The 18,359-nt window shown below is 36.2% G+C and overlaps 1 protein-coding gene across 1 annotated transcript in view; it reads right to left on the bottom strand.

Moving 5' to 3' along the window:
• SEMA3E (sema domain, immunoglobulin domain (Ig), short basic domain, secreted, (semaphorin) 3E) overlaps window positions 1–18,359 on the bottom strand; it is a 333,719-nt gene that overhangs the window by 134,736 nt on the left and 180,624 nt on the right. The window contains exon 2 of the mRNA XM_006896142.1: window positions 6,512–6,672. Coding sequence (XP_006896204.1) covers window positions 6,512–6,672 — 161 coding nt within the window. The remainder of the gene's footprint in view (window positions 1–6,511; window positions 6,673–18,359) is intronic.

The following is an 18,359-nucleotide window of genomic DNA, read 5'->3' as shown; positions in this document are numbered from 1 at the left end:
GATCATGGAAGGGTCTAGGCCCATCCTACATAATTATGGACTAGACCTAATGATTCAGTTGAAGAAGGTTTTGACCTGTAGGATACTCATAAATACAAGGAGATATTTTTGTTGTCATAACTGAAATAGTGGTGGTAGAATGCCACTTGTAGTTAATCAGTAGAGACAAAAACAGATGTTAAATATCTCATAATGCGCAGAACCATTCTATCTCCATCAACATATTATCAGATTTTCAATAGTACAGATAATGAGGAAGTTAGGGAAAGCAAAGTAGGAAATAGTAAATCTAAGATATTAAAATATTAACTCTAAAACAGGGTAAGAAAATAGAAGGAACATGATTTCAGACAAGGTAGGAGAATTTTACCCAGAAGGAAAACTTAGATTCTTTAGTGTTTTGGAATGTTGGGGAGGAAGGGAGGGACTCTGGCCAGGACAGATGGCCTAAGCTGCAGATAAATGCAAGCCTCCTGACGGCCTTTAATATGGGGTAGAGAAAGCTCCTCTGTGTTTGGCTGTACCGGCTTGAGAAAGTTCGCCACCTGGGTAGACCACTGCCTCATCTGTTGAGCCAGGAGTGATCCCCATGAGGCTGAGGTTCTCCTAACCAATCAGCATGTCCCATGTCTGTAACCCCACCCTATCCTGTTTACATGCTTGTCTATAAGTGCACTGCAGATCTCAATAAAATTGAGCTGGATTGACCCTCTGATCCTTTCCTATTCTTACCCCCATCAGGGTGTTGCTGATAAGTTGCTGGTGAACAGATAGCAACACTTTAGAACCTGAAGCGTATACAAGTTTGACCTTCATTCTGTTTTAAATAGAATACTAATGAACTGAATCTTACTCTGACTCTTTCAGCTAATGAAAACAAAATCAAAAGGCCTGCTAAGAATTTTATTATTAACTATTTTGTGGAAAGAGGAGGAAAAGTACAAAATAATAAGTGCAGGTGAAATGAAGTTACTTCAGAGCTAATGAAGCTCAAGCCTTAGGCCTCTTGGCTGACACCTGACCCTCTGTGGCTCCAGGTAGGGACTTAGCAATTTTGAAATCTATGCATTTGAATTAGTTATATTCTTGAGGTGACTTGCCAAATAATATAAGCCTCTGATCCCACAAAATGGGGATTTATGCTTGAGTGCCTGAAAGTTATTAAATTCAATTGTTTTTATGGCTACTTGCCTTGGCATCTTTTGCTAGACGGCACCCTGATGCTTCAATGGCCACAAACAACTTCATTTTTGGTCCCTAATACTCTCAGTTCATGAAATTGCATCACTTTTAAAGTCTCCTGCCCTTCTATAGTTTTCACAGGTCATTTCCTCTCTAACAGCCAGTTTTTCTATTATTAAAGTCCTTGGGGTGCAAAAAGATCAAAACAATAAGTGAGAATAAATAAACAATCCCATTTTCAAAGGGAAATCAACATTAAAGTGGGAAGCTGCTATCAACTTGAAGTTTCACACACGAATAGAGAGCTCAGGAAATTGTTACGTGATGTTGGAAGACATAAGAGTCAGCTCTGAAGCTTGTGACCAATGTGGATTCCTGGGCTCTACTCCATGAGCGTCATGAGATCCCAGTCAGTAATGACAATGTAAGAACTACTTTCCTTGTTTCAAGATCCTTAACCTTCTAGCATCCCAGATTCATGGAGACTTTTAAATAGAAATATAACCACACTTTTCAAATAATTTCTTGACATTTATGATTCACTGAACATCAAAAAAGATCAATACATAGCACATATTTATACTCCCAGCTAAAATAGTTCTTTACAGAAAACTGGAGTTGAACTCACTGAAAGAAAAAGAGAAGAGCCATTGGGGGAACATCTCAAATTAAGACTGAAGTCAGAAAAAGAGAAGTCAAAAGGTGAAAGAGAAGCCCCTGAATGTGATGAAAAGGACAATGCCATTATCTTAGAGATTGTCTTCAGTTGGGCAGCAATTATGACAATCAATGAATGAGTCCCACCAATTATTAGGAATGAGATAGATGAAACTATAAAATGATACATGCACACATACACGCAGATACTATCTCTCTTGCACGCGCGTACTCTCTATATATAATATAATATAATATAATATAATATAATATAATATATATATTTGTCCTCAGTGTCGTCAATTAGAACTCACTGTGACTCTATGAATGGTAGATCAAATCTTGCCCTGTCCTGTGCCATCCTGATCATCTCTGATATATTTGAGCACACTATTGCATTCACTATGCCACCTCAATCTTGTTAAGGGTCTTCCTCTCTTTTGCTGACCCTCCACTTTCCCAAACATGCTATCTATATTGTTATTGTTGTTGTTGTTTAATGCCGTCGAGTTGTAGACGACTCATAGCGACCCTATGAACGAACAGCCTGAGCACTGTTCGTACATAGAGTTTCCGGAGGCAAGCCATTTTGGAAGTGGATGCTGCTCCTGCTTCCAGGCTTGATTTAGTCGGGAAGCTCCAGCCAACACTGTTCACCATGGGTACCCATTACCACGATTGGCACATCACTGTCACAGGCTTCAGCATCACAGCAACCATGAGTTACCTCTGTACAGCAACGCACAGACCAGTGCTATACCACCTAGAAGAATGTTTGACAGGAAGACAATTTGAACCTGGCCGAGGGCCACAGATGACAATCACCAACCTTTGTCTTGGTAGCACAGTTTCCTTCCACTAGACCAACGTAGCTCTCTCTTGGTCGCCGTCATTGTTATTGTTGTTTAGGTATTGTTGTTAGGTATCATCAAGTACAACCCCTAGAGACTATATGAATAGCTGACTTGAACACTGCTATTCTATCCTATGCCATGATCATCATCCTCATCACTGACAAACTAGAATCCAATCCTGAAGTCATTATGTCAATCCATCTCATTGGGTGTCTTCCTCTCCTTTACTGATCCTCTATATGCACATATATTTCTTTATGTAGATAAGAAAGTAAATGAGTCCAAATGTGTGTGCGTGTAGAGAGAGAGAAGGAGAAAGATATATCAATTTGCATATGTTTGAAGTAAAAACAGAAATATACAGAAAAACAAAATTAAAGGTACTAGAAATTAAAAACTTTGGACAAAATATAAAATTTGCTTCCCCTCCATCTATAACTATTAAAATGACAGTTAAAGATTAAAAGCTATAATCCATGAAGGACAAATAGTACTTGAGTGAAGCTTCCAAAAAAAAAAAGAAAAATATCAGCAATATTCTGGAAGTTCTAAAGCATATGAATAGTGTAAACTAGCTTTACACATGAGAAAAACTAAAAACCACTTGCATGCAAGGTGAGAAAAGTCAATAAGCAATTTGATTGGTGAAATAGAATTTTAGAAATGCTTAGAGATCACAGGGTAAGGATCCCTCTGAATGTAGATAGCAGTATAGGTGGATGTGAATCAAAGCAGAAAAAGTTAAAAATCTTTCCAATAAGCAGTAAGTTCATATAACTGAGGAAAAACTCTTTAAAATTGGTAACAGTGGCAAAGATAATACTGTATCACCAATAACAAATAGAGTAAAAAAAGAAAATTTAAAAAAAATTAAAAATCATAAGTACAATACAATTATAATCAATATACTAAATTCTGATGACTCTTGTGTCAATTTGCTGTAGTTAAGTAAACTGGGGTTGCCATGATGCTGAACCTTGTGCCATTGGAATGTCAAGTGCCATAATGGTTATCTATGGTGGACAGTGTTTGCTGGAGATCCCAGTTTAAAACAGGTTTGGAAGCAGGAGTGGTATCTACTTCCTAAACAACATGTCTCTGGAATTCTATGAACTTTGAGAAACTATGATAGTTACAGAAAGGCTTCAGGTCTTTTGTTCACAGGATCACTATGCATCGTGCTCGACTCTATGGCAAACAACAACAACAACAACAACAACAAGAGAAATAAGGGGAAGTTTTTTAAACACAAATCATCAAGAAAAGTGAACAATTCATTCAATTATCAAGTCATTTGCAATTTTTAGTGACCCATCATCAAGTTTCTGAGGCTGTAAAGTGTACAAAAATGCGACTGTCCATCTTTTTCCTGCAATGGCTCTTAGTGTTTGGATTTGTAGTGCAACTCATTGAAAAAGAGGAGATTATAAATGCCTAGGATCAAGCGTGAAGGTGTAGAATGGTGGAGAAACTGAAATTAGAAGAGCATCAGACTTCTCAGCAGCTGCACTCAGAGTTTGCAAATAATGGAATAGCATCCTCAAAATTCTGAAACAAATTATTTTAAACCAAAATTTTTTTTATCTACCTATACATTTTGGATGACATTTTGCTCACAAAGTTTTCAAATATAAAAAGTTCAAATTTTATCTTGAACCTGACTTCAAGAAACTACTAGAAGCTATGCTTCAATAAAAATGGCCAACTAAACTAAAAACAAAACAACAAAAAAACCCAACAAAAAAAAATGAAACATGAAACAACCCTAGAAGGCTGAAAAGCTAAGATTCTCAATAGGTGGATGCTGAAAGGTTATTCTAGGATGATGATGAAAGAAAGCTAAACTTCAAGACTAAAAAACAAGAAAGGATATTTCTGACCAGAAAGGAAAAATCCTTGGAATTGATAGAAATGAATAAATTTCCTTATTCTGATAGAGTGAAAAATCAATGAAAGAATATTAAAATAAGAAATGGGATTATTTTTAATTAGAAAAGTACAAAAATTTTTAAAGTAAATAAATATGAAAATGTTCATTTTGTTACTTATTGGTGAATATTATTTCCCTATTTCTAATACAGAGACCTCCAGTGGTTTAATTGTAAAGAATTGGACTGCCAACCAAACTCCACGCAAGAAGGATGAGCAGTCTCCTCTCATGTCATAAACTGCCTCTGAGAACATGTGTGAGGGTCAACTATGAGTCAGTTCTGTCTCAGTGGTACTTAACAACAATAATTATTATACTGTAAATGTTCAATTATTATTTAACCAAGAATTTTGGTATAATATTGGGAATGTGAAGGGCATGACAGGGATTTGTTGGTGAAGTATGTATTTACACAAATGTCTTAGCTTTAATATTGCAAGAAAAGAAAACTTCAATACTCATCACTTTTATAGATAACAAGAAATAACCCACTAAAAGTTATTTTAAAATAAGAAGGCAAGAATAATAAGAAATAGTAAGGAGCTTAAAAATTAATTAAGAAATGCTGGCCTTCACTATTTTTCACTATCATGTAGACATGATAAAATAACTTTATAACATACATATTTATGCCAAAAAATTTGGTCTAAATAGTTCAGCATATTTTGTGTAAAATTGATATGAAATTTAGCTCAACTGAGCTGTACGTTAAGTGCAAAATCATTTCTCCCCCCTTTCTGTACTTAGGTAAGGAAAGTATCATGGCCTAGTGACTGGGAATATTGCTGCCAACCCAAAGTCAGATGGTTCGATTCCATCAGCTGTTTTGTTGAAAAAGATGAACAAATTCCTCCAATGAGCTTTATTGTTATTACTGTGCACCATGGAATCAGAACAGACCCATAGTTGACCCTACAGGCAGTTTTCAGAGGCAGAAACCACAAGGAACTGTTCCCCTTTCTCCTGCAGAGATGCTGGCACAATCAAAATATGTGCTTCCAGACATGCAGCACAGTTTCTTACCACTAGGTCACCAAAGCTCCTGAGCCTCTAAAAAACCCTTGGAGAGTCAACTACTTCAGCACTGTTGTTGTTGTTGTTGTTGTTGTTGTTATGTGCCAACTCATAGCAACCCTATGTACAACAGCCCTAAACCCTGCTCTATCCTGTGCCAATCTCACTGCCTCTGACACACCCATCCCGATTACCCCAGTCACTGGATCAATCATAGAGGGTCTTCCCCTCCTGCGCTGTCCCTCCACTCTGCCCAGCATGATGTCCCTCTCCAAAGACCTGTCTCTCCTTACAACATGTCCAAAGTATGTCAGGTGAAGCCCCAGAATCCTTGCCCCAAGGAGCAGCCTGGTTTAACACTACATTACATAAAACCACAGTATAGATAAATAGTCACAGAATATTTAGACACGTGTGTGTTTTAGTATTATATTTTAATACCCCAGGTTTATAGACCATCTCCCTAAATTACTGATATCATTGATACAACTGTGTTAAGTTAATTGATCCACATTTCTCTATTTCCTCAGGCTTAGATGTGGAGATGATAAAGCCCAGAGAGAGTGCTGGTGATTCACCATGTTCTCAACCCTAAGGCTCCTGATAGTGTGGGTATGGTGGAAAGGATTATCATGCAAGAGGAGTAGCAAACATGCCATCAAAAGTATTCTGAGATTAGAGAGAGGAGTTGTGTGGTAGAAAACAGACAAGATTATAAAAAAGATTTCTCAAAATAATCTCTATTTGAATGAACTTTTTTTCCTAATGAATTGGTCATGTTAACATAATCAATGAAGTAAATAAACTATGGGACACTCATTTATGAAGAGACTTCCTTTTCTTTTCTTCCATAAAGAGCTTAGGGCTTCCATACCTCTTTGTAGCCATCAGCAATTCTTTCCAAGCTGAGAGAATATATAAGGTTTCTGCCTCCCAGAAAGAGTCGCTCTTGATATTCATCCAGTAACATTGTACGGAGATTAAGAAATCCAGAAGGTTGGCTAAAGATTGATATTCTGTTTATATCCAAGAGCTCTAAAATGCAAAGAGAAAAGTACATTAAACACAAGAGAAAATATTATATTTATAGCAGAATTTTGTAGCTTTTTTCATATTTCATTGGAACTGTATAATTAAATATTCATCCTATAATAGAGATTCTTAAATTTACTTTCCAAAATATTGAAAATATAGGTACAACTGGGATAAATTTTAATGTCCATAATATAAAGCATTTTAGAAGTTTGTCAATCTAAAAACAAGAGTTAAGTAAGATAAATATATAATTTTTCCTGTACTCATAAGAAGCGCAAAATAAATTTATAGGATGATGTACTACCTTACATGCAAGATATTACATGTATGAGAAAATTTTATATGTTCTTGAATATTCTCTAAGTTTAGAGATCTATTTTCAAATGATACAGAGTTACTATTCACAATTTTTAATGTAAGGTGCTAATTGAGAAGCAAAATTATATTTGTTTTCAATGTTCTTCTATATATGATAAAAATACCTAAGTCTTAATAGAACTTTCCCCAGGGATGCCCATTTAATCCCAGATTCAAAAAGTAAAAAATATATATGTAAAGCAAAAATCAAACTGTATAAGTCTGGAAACTATTAGGATTGTTGATAATTCAATGAGTTATCAATATTCAGTACAGTGAGGATAATTGATATAAACAATTATTTTGACTATTGTTCCTACATTTAATTTTTAAAAGTCAGAATCTGGAAAACTTCATATTTGTGTTTTCTTTATATGAGTACTTCACTTCATATGATAATACAGTACTTATGACTGATAATACCATCTACAAGTGTGAGATTTGATTATAAGAGAGGATTTGGGTCAATTTTTAAAAAATCTTGCAAGGTATTTTTTAAGAGCACCCCTGGAGAAATATAGATAAAGTTAAAAGGTAATTTAATTGCCCAAAGGTCAATGTTGAATGTATCTGACAGAAGATAAAACCTGGGTAAGTAAGACACTAAAATCCACATGTTATTGTTGATTGCTGTCAAGTCAAATACAATTCATAGCAACTCTATGAACAAAAGACTCAATGCCTTTTCATAACCACCTTCATTTCTCCAAGTTCATAGAGTGTCCATAGGCATGTGGTTTGGATGTGGATGCCACTCCTGCTTCCAAACCTGTTTTACAACTGGGAGCTCCACTGGGAGACCACTATGGTATTTGACACGCCAGTGGCACAAGGTTCAGCATCACAGCAAACCCAGATTACCTCAGTACAGCAAATTGACAAAGAGTTATTAACAAAGCAGAATGTTCCTCCAAATATAACACTAATCTTGCTTAGCAGTGGTTAAGTGTCATCAAGTCGAATACAACTTATAGTGACCCTATAAATAAGAGACCTGAACTCTGTTCTCTAAATAACATAATTTCTGTATTATTATAGAGTTTACAGAGTTTGCCACTCCTGCTTCTAAACCTTAATCAATTTGGAATCTCCTCCAAATACTGTCCATGATGGGTAACCACTATGTATTTGACATAACTATGGCACAGTGTTCACCATCACAGCAACTCCAAGTTGTTCAGTACAGCAAATAGACAAATGACTGCTGTATCACTTAAAGAATATTAATTCTAAAATTAATAAATAAACACACACCCTTCAGCAGGCCTCCCCCATTAGGTCCTTGCCGGCGAAACCGGGGCCAAAGGCCAACTAACACCTGCTTATGGAGGGGAAAAAACCAGTATCTCAAAATCGAACACATCCCAAAACTTTCCTTATATGACCCCCATCAATACTCAAGAAACCAGTTTCCAGAGTGGAACGACTGCTCAGGAACTTCTCGGCCTCCATGGACAATTACAACCCCAGGGAATTAGGAACACTACACACTAAGTCTGAGAAAAAGAGAAAAGTCTCTTTCCTCCTCATTTAAGAATATATTCTGTGTATATCTCTATTCTAAAATTATTAATGTCCTAAATTTTGTAGTGTGGTACTAAGTTTTAAAGGCTGATTCAAGAAAACAAAATAAACTATTAAAATGGAATGTGCAGAGATGTTTTTGTGTGTCATCAAGTTGACTATGACTCACAGTGACTAAATTTTGCTCTATCCTGCACCATTTTCACAATTTCCAACATAATGGAGCACACTATTACTTTCACAGTGTCAATCTATATTGTTGAAGGTCTTGCTTTCTTTCATTGACTGTCTACCCTTCATGATGTCTTTTTCCAAGGACTGCCCCTTCCTATGAGGAGAGATTAAAAGGCACAAAAATGGAGAGCACACATAGCACAATACTGAAAGATTTATTGATAAAATACTGAACGGCACAAGAAGCATCCAGTGAAGATTGAAAGAATACACAGAGTCATTTTTGTACCAAAAATAACTGGTTGGTATTCAGTCATTTTAAGAGGGAGCATATGATCAAGGATAAATTGTCTTGAAGGAAGAATCCGAATTGTGCACAATGTCTTTGCAAAAGAAAATATAGACACAATGCTACAAGCACTCAGTTCTTTAGACCAAAGAATCTGAGTGATATTTACCTAGCCAACCAACTGGAACAATTCCATATATGCACTTATGCCAAAGACAAGTTATTCAACAGAATGAAGTAACTATCAAACAATAGTATTCATATCACATGCAAGTAAAATTGTATAAGACAACCCAGAAAGAGTTTCAGCAGTATACTGACAGAGAGCTCCCAGAAATTCAAGCCAGATCCAGATGGGTGGATCTTGGCTGGAAGCAGATAACAGTAAATAGATGTGTACCTGTGTTTTATTGAAAATGCAAAGGCATTTGATTATGTGGATAACAAGGGAAATCTTGGAACAGTTAATTCTCTTGATTCATAATCTGTACATAACTTAAGAACACAGGGATACTGAGTCGCTCATAATTAGGAAAGATATGTGTACAACGGTTGTATACTTTCACCATAGAATCCAAGAAGTTGGATTAGAAGATGAATTCTGTCAAGATTGAAGGAAAATTCATTCACAACCTAAGTTATGCAGAAGACCCAAACTTATGAGCTAAAAATCAAAAGGACTTGAAGTACTTACTGATGAAAACCAGACTACACAGACTTCAGTATTAATTATATCTTCTTGTTAAGAAAACAAAACTATTTATAAGTAGATCAATAAGCAATGAACAAAGAGAGAAATGTCTTTTCAATTGGCTCATATGCATATGACAGCTGGGCAATGAATATAGAAGACCCACAAATGAATGCACCTGAATTACGGTATTTAAAAAAAATGATAAATATACTATGGAGAGCCAGAGGAACAAGCAAATTTATCTTGGAAGATGTAAACCCAGAATGCTTAGAGAATTGCGACTGGGAGGATTTTGTATTATATGCTTGGAACATGTTACCAGGATGGACAGTTCCCTGAAGGAGAACGTCATGCTTGGTGGAGGGGGCGAGGGGAACACCCTAGTAATATGTGCTGGCAAGTGGCTGCAACAATGTTTTCAAACATAGCAATGATTTTGATGATGGTAATGATTTTGATTTGGTTCTGCTGTACATAGGATGGTTATGAGACACAACTGACTTAATGTCACTGAACAATAACAGGAAGTTCTGGTGGCATCGCAGCAAGATGTTATGCTACCAACCAAAGGCACACAATTTGAATCCACCAGCTGCTCTGTGGGAGAAAGAGGGGCAATATCCTCCCATGTGATTTACAGTCTCTGAAAACCCATTGGAGGGTCAACTATGAGTCATTTCTTACTCAATGACAAACAACAACAGAATTAAGTTAAAACCATTAGTTTAAAATAAGCAATACTATTAAAATTGAAATCAGCTTTTGTAAGGAAGCAACTGATCAACAAAACCTCAAACAAACAAACATACATACATAATTTAGATTCCTATTAATGGATTTTCATCTATATAATTTCAAAACACATTAAAATGGAGAGCCTGGAGATGAGTTTGCTGAAAAATAAGTAGAAGATTAAAAAATTAGTATCCTATTCTAAATGGTGCAAAACTGAAATTCATATTAGAATAAGCATCAGTCAGAATGAAATTCATGAATGGATCTCATCTAGGAAGGGTTTTACTTACCTATCCCCATTAAGTCATTAGTACTTCATTAATTCCATATACAGAAAACAAGGAGGACATAAAAATAACATGAGGAACACATACTTATGTTTATGACGACAATTTCCGTTTAAAACTATAGTTCTAAAATCCTACAGAAAGTAGCACTCATCTCTGGTAATAATAATAGAGACAGATTATTTAACCATCCATCTAAATTTGTTCTGATATATCAACTTCTTTTTTGACTCAACTTCCAATCCATAAAGCCAAGTCTATGCTATAAAATCACAAAGATACAGTGTTTCTACAGAGACATAGATTGGGAAGAGCAAAGAGAAGAACTAAAGTGAACATTCAGCTAATGTAATTTTTAAAAATATGACTTTTAATTGTCTTTTTAAATATTTATGGTTCCCCAAAAATAGTATACAATATCAGTGCAACAGTTTAAATTATAATTGTCCTTTATTTTACAGACAGATAAAGCAACTTGGTTAAATGACTGTTCTACAAAGTTATTATTATAATGAAAAATCACTCAAATTACATTTAAAAGTTAGGAACAAAGTATAAATGTATCTGGATACAGAATGTCTTGTAGATTGAGAATCTGGAGAGTTAGATTCTAGTCATGGTTTTAAAATTAATATCTGCGTAACATAGAACTGATGGAAGTCTGGTGTATAGTAAAGTTAAATGTTCAACTGCTCACTGAAAGATCAACAGTTCAACTGCACCATTTACTTCCGCTCCTGTTAAGTTCTGTAACCTCAAAACCTGAGAGAAAGCTGCCATAAGTTAAAAAGGACTTGACATAAATGGATTTCTTTTCTTGGAGTAACCTTGAAGTAAGTCATCAAGATCATACACAAAAGAGAGCTCTGGTGGCCCAGTAGGTAAGGAATTGCACTGTCAACCCAAAGGCATTCAGTTCAAATCCCTTAGCTACTCTTCAGGGGAAAGACAGCCTAGTCTGATAGGAGTTGTGTTGCTAACCCAAAGGCCATACACCTCGTGTGTCATTTACAGCCTCAGAAAGCTACTAGGGGTTCTTGTAGGAGTTGTTCCATGGCCGTAGCAATGACTTTTACTTTTTTTTTTTAAAGTATACTACTTTATTTACAAAATTATAATATATTATTTTTCACACTTTTACTTTTTTATTACACAAATAGTTAAGTGCTAAACTGTTACTAGAATAGCCAATTTAAATCCAAGGTAAAAAACACTGGCTGTACAACCATAAATGTTACAGCCGATGAGACTCTATGGAGCCAATTTACCCTGTTATGTAGTCAATATGTGTCTAAGCCAATTTGGTGGCACACAGCAGACTTGAACTACTATTTAACCTTTTAACCTAATCTCCAGATTAGATTTTTGTTATGATTATTAACCTTTCACCTTTGAAATTCTTAGGACTTTAATTCAATTGTGTTTCTGAAATGCAGGTGATAAAATATTAAAAACAAAAACAACTAAATCTAAAACGCACGTTTTGACTAGAACTCTAGGGAGTAGTCCATACTACAGTGGTGTATGTAGTCCATAAGTAGTTGTACTACTACCGCAAAAGTGGAATTTCTCTGGCAGTTCAAATGCACAAGTGACTCCTCAGGAGAAAAATGGACAATCTCCTCTGATGAGATTCATGTCTTTGAAAAACCACTAGAGGGTCAGCTATGAGTTGCTTCTAACTTGATGGCATTGAGTGAATTACAAAAATCAGTGCAAATTATTTAACCTGACTTAATCAAATTGTCTGACAGGAAATTGTTGCCAGGATATGTTTGGATATAGATAATTGAATATTATGTACATGCTTTAGGCATATACTAAGAAATTTTCATTTCGCTTAAAAATATATTTCCTAGAACAACTTTTACAGACATTTTTTTCAAACTTACAAAAACATGTGAATAGACGGTTTTCTTTGAAGATATTTGCAATATGAGAAAAGTTAAAATATCTATGTAACTCTCACCCCTAACCATTACCACACATCAGAATAGAGCCAGAAGTCAAATTCCTGAGAAGTTCAGACTTGTCAGTAGGAACACTATTTCAGAAGCGTGGAACTAATTGATATATTGCAATGGTTCCTGTATATATGTATGTATGTATGTATGTATGTATGTATGTTCTCTCTCTCTCTCTTTCTTTCTTTCTTTCTTTTTTACTGCCACAGATGTAAATGCCATTTTGGTCTAGAACATAAACTCTCTCTCCTAACTGACTGATTCTCAAACACCCTTGATTTTGAATGAGGAATAGTGAAATTTATACACTATGGGTCAATATTTGTGATTTATAAAATGTTGTTGTTGTTGTTGTTGTTGTTGTTATGTGCCGTCAAGTCACTTGTGACTCATAGCGACCCTATGTACAACAGCCCTAAACTCAGTTCTGTCCTGTACCAATCTCATTGTCTCCGACACAATCATCCCGATTACCCCAGTCACAAAATCAATCCATCTCCTAGAGGGCCTTCCCCTCCTGCGCCTGCCCTCCACCCTCCCAAACATGATGTCCTCTCCAAGGACAAGATTGCCTCGTTTGTTCTTTCTGAAGTCTGTAGGATATTTAGTACTCTTCTCCAACACCCCCATTTAAAGACACTGATTATTGTTCTGTCATCACACTCATTATCCAACTCTCAGGTGCATAGGAAACAAATGAAAGTACTATGGCTTGCACACTTAAAGAGGTCATTGACGTGGCAAGAAGCTGCACTGCAATCCCAGGAGTGAGTGGTTCAAATCCACCAGATGCTCTGCTGGAAAAGGAGGGGCAATCTCCTCCTGTACCTGTCAAATCCGATTTGATAGTACACACACAGAGAACAATAAAATCAAATTAAAAAAATTTTAAAAAGAGGTCATTAACAGCAGATTTTCCCAACACAACAGGTCTTTTGATTCTTGGTTGCTATTACCCTGTGAGTTGATTCTGGACTCAAGTAACATAAAATAATTGACAATGTGAATCCTTTCTTCATCTGTCATGTTGTCTATTGGCTCATTGGTGTGTATTTTTTTTTTGTTTTCTTGATATTGAGAAGTAATCCATATTAAAGGTAGTACTCTTTGATCTTCTACAACAAATGCTTTAAATCCTCTTCACTTTCTGCAAGCAAAATTCTGTCATTTCTATAGTGCAAGTTGTTAATGAGCCTTCCTCCAATCATGTTTGGACTCTAGAAAAAATAAATCTAGCAATCTTTTTTTAAGAACTTAATCTAGCTATTTGGCTTGCATTTTTGCTTCTTGCTTCTCTTAATGACATTATTTTGCTGGTTCTGCATAGTTTATTGTATCTGCTTGGTCATTCCCAACAATGTATTATATCTAATTTTATATATATTCCAGCTCCCATCTCACTACTTGTAGAAATGAACTGCCTTGCTTTGGTTAACATTGCAATTTCTACATCTCTCAGATTCCACTTATGAAGAATATAAAATTGACTCAACCACTCATTCCTGTTGATTTAAGATCAACCAACAGCCAATCCCCCATTCGATTTTTAGAGTCTGTAAATCACATGGAAAGAGACTCCATTTTTTTCTTGAGGAGCAGCAGCTGGTGAATTCGAATCACTTACCTTTGGGTTGGTAGTGCAACACCCTAGCCCCTAGGTCACTAGTACTTCTAGACTCACTAGCATTTACAATTCGTATATTGTTGTTATCTCTACACTGAGAGGCAAAAGCACTCCCATAGTTTAATAAGAACATCAGGTGATAAACAGTGTGGGTCAGAGCAGACATTGTGAATCCTAATTAGCAATTCCATAGTCAAGGCTACACAATCTATCTCTGTCAATAAGTTTACAGTGATTTCAATTAATTCCAAACTGTATTTCTAGGGAGCTCTGGTGGCCTCATGGGTAAGGAGTTGCACTGTCAAACTAAAGCAACTGCTTCTGAGGGAGAAAGATGGGCAATCTCCTCCTGTGTGATTTACTGCCTCTGAAAAAAAAACAACACTAGACTGGGAACTGTGAGCTTCTTTAACTAGAGAACAATGAGCCTGAGATCAATTTGAATTTACATATAAGCAATTGATATTTTGTTCTACAGTTGCCCCCTAGCCTCATTTGCACTGATGATTTTGATATTCTCCACCATCTCTTTCCACAGATGTAGTCCATTTTCTTTCTCTGTATTCAATCAGGTGAGGTCCATGTGTGCCACTGGCTTTCATTTATTGTAAAGAATGTGTTTTCAGTAGGTATTTGGTGCTACAAAATCCTATCGTGCAAATATACTTATAACTAAACCCTACTTCTAACTGCTTATCCTTCTTATTTGTTTCTAAAGTTTACGTTCCAATTATTAGTTATTATTAATACATCTGAACTGCATGTTTGATCAGTTAAGAATGCAGAAGTTGGTAGAAATCCTCAATTGACTCATATTCAACTTTACTATTTGATGAGTAAATTTGCATAATAGTTATAATAACAGGTCATCTTTGTATGTGCATGAATATTATCCTATCACTGTCATCACTGTAACTCAGGTCAAATTTTAAAATATGTTCTTTAATGATGAATGTGATACCACTCCTTTTCAATTTGCTGTTGCCTGTATGTTGTTGTTAAATATTCTGTTGAGTTAGAATCAACTCATAGCTGACTCGCCAGTGGGTTTTCAGAGGCTGTAAATTACATGAGATGAGACTGCTCATGTTCTCCCTTGGAGCACCTGGTATATTCAAACCCGGTGCTTTCGAGGGGTAGTGCAACTCCCAACCCATTATGTCACGAGCCCCCTATTGCTCCCTACACGGCACCATTGCCTGGACTGTTGAGGTGACTGTGTGCCATCAAATTGGAATTGCCTCACAGCTGACTCTCTAGTGGGTTTTCAGAGGCCATGCATTGCAAAGGAGGAGATTATACATCTTTCTTTCACAGAGCAGCTGGTGGATTTGAAATATATACCTTACCACTAATAAGTAGACCATTATTATTGCCCAATTTAAAATAGACAATGCCAGTTCATTTCAGGTGACGAACACTTAGCATATAAATCTTCATTAATTTCACTTTATTTTTTTACAACTTCCAATTTTCTTAGATTCCTACTTCATACATTCCACATTTCCATATTAATGGATGTTTCCTTGTTTTGTGTCATGACACATCAGCAAGCGAAGGATGTTCATTGATGGAAATCTCTACTCCACCCTCATTATTAAAGATTTATTCAACCTGAGGGTCTCATTTTTAGTACCTTAAGAGGCTGTATTCTTTGGCTATTCATACAGTTTTTGAGGATTCATCATTTCAGAAGTAAATGCCTAATCATATTCCCTACCTAGCCTAACTTAGTCTGGAAACTCTGCTGAAACCTGTCCATCACAGGTAACCTGCTGGCATTTTAAATACTGACCACTTAGTTTCCAACATCACTGCAGTAGACAAACCTCTACATTCTTACAAAAAGTGAAAGAGCAGTAGTGCGTGGAGCGAGATGGGGTCGAACTACCAGCCTCTCCTCAACAGTTGGCTGTAAATCATCTTCAGCAAACTGGTTTCTCAAGAACTCCATAATCTTTTATACATGTGAAACTCTTTAGAAAAGCTTAGGTGAATAGTGTAGTCTACTAAGGGATAATGTGTTAGAAATTGAATGCATTTTTTACAAAGCCGAAATTATAAGTGGGAAAATGAAGTTTACAGAAATATTTAAGAAATTGGGTCTTGCCAATGAAGAAATCAATAGGAAAATTTAGGTTAACACCAGTTTTTCACTTGCATTTCTTTGCTGTGTTTTTTATTATGTAGCCCCAATTCCACTATAACAGCAACTCTATGAACTGATTAACATAGTGTCTGTAAGTAGGGGTTCAAGCCTGTTAATCCTTCTTATTGAGGGTCTTCTACTTTTTTTTTTTACCCTCCACCTTTCTCCGCATGATGTACTTTCCCAAGTAATTCCCCTCCTATTCACGTGTCCAATATATGTGGGAAGACATTTTACTACCCAAGCTTCTAAGGAGCATAATAGTTATACTTTCTTCAGAAAAGACTTTTTTGTTCTTTTAGCCATGTATGGGATTTCCAATACTCTTCTCCAACACCACAATTCAGTGGCATCAGTTCTTCTTCAGTCATTCTTAATCATTGTTCAAATTTCAAATATTGTTGTTGTTGTTACGTGTTGTTGAATTGCCTGAAACTCATAGCATCTCTAAGTACAGTAGCTCTGAATCCTGCCAATCTCACAGTCTCTGACACACCTACTCCCATTTCCCCAGTTACTGTGTCAGTTCATTTCATCTGGGGGTCTTCCTCTCCTGAGCTGTCCCTCCACGTTTCCAAGCATGATGTCTTTCTCCAAGAACAAATCCACCCTGGCCACGTGTCCAAAATGTATGAGAGCGAGTTTAAAAATCCTTGACTCTGAAGAGCAGCTTAGCTTCACCCTTTCCAGGAGAGATCTGTTTGTTTTCTTGGCAGTATATGGTATGTTTAATAGTCTTCTCCAGCACTACAACTCAAAGAGATTGATTTACCTGCTGTCATCCTTATTCATTGTCTAGATATCTGATGCGTAGCAAATAATCGCAAAGGCCATGGCCTGGAACAGGTACACCTTAGTCTCTAGCCTGACATTGTTGCTCTTCAGTGCTCTGGAGAGGTCCCTGACAGTAGAATTTCCCAATGCAATTCATCTTTTGATTTTCCGGTTACTGGTACCAAGTGTATTGATTGTGGAGCCAAGTAAGCTGAAGCTGTCAACAATCTCAATTTCTTCATCATCCATCATGATGCTGCCAATTGACCCAGTGGTGAAATCTTCCTTTTCTTGATGTTAGGCTTCATATTAAGTTATTGAAAATATAATTAATTGAATTGATTGCTGTTGTTAGTGCTGTCAAATCAGCTACAACTCATGGTGATCCTGTGATAAACAGCTCTAAACCTCACCCTGTCCTGAGCCGATCTCTTCTCCAGTGCACCTGACTGACCCCATTACTACAGTCACCGTGCCAATCTATTTCCTTGAGGACCTTCTTTTTCTCATTCTCTACCTTTTCAACTTTTCCCAAGGACTGGGCTTTCCTCACAACATGCCCACAGTAGATGTGAAAAGTTTCACCATCTTTGTCCCTAAGAAGCACCCTGGTTTACTTACCCCAAAATAAAATTGCTTATCCTTTTGGCAGTCTGTGGTAATTTATCATGGACTTTCAAAGGAATTCTTTCCAGTCAATTTCATAAACTGCCTCAAATAACTGCAGAAATTTTCATAATCCTTTGATTTATCATTCTTGACACTTTTTATTTCATGTCTTTTAAGACAATTGGAGTGTTTTTTTATATAATTTGCTATAAAACTTCAAATCATGCCAAGACTTTTTGTACACAAGAGTAAAAGAAATGCAGGCAAGATGGTGTCCTCCTTCCTTGAGAAATTTTCTCCTCTTTACTTTTAGAAATAGCACTTTAAGTCACACTGATGGTCTTAGCTTAAAACTGTAAGCCTTGGACTTGGCATATTTATCAAGACTTGGCTGATTTTTTAAATCCCTTTGCATTGCTTCAAGCTGGTTAGATGAAAGAATCAGAAAATACACAGGAAAAGAGGGACAAAAGACACTGTAATCTCAGGTACTCTCCAGAAAACACA

The sequence above is a fragment of the Elephantulus edwardii genome, unplaced genomic scaffold (genome assembly GCF_000299155.1).
Source record: "Elephantulus edwardii isolate Elephantulus edwardi_28Jun2011 unplaced genomic scaffold, EleEdw1.0 scaffold00183, whole genome shotgun sequence".
NCBI lineage: Eukaryota > Metazoa > Chordata > Mammalia > Macroscelidea > Macroscelididae > Elephantulus > Elephantulus edwardii.
This window is presented reverse-complemented; position numbering and strand designations above follow the sequence as displayed.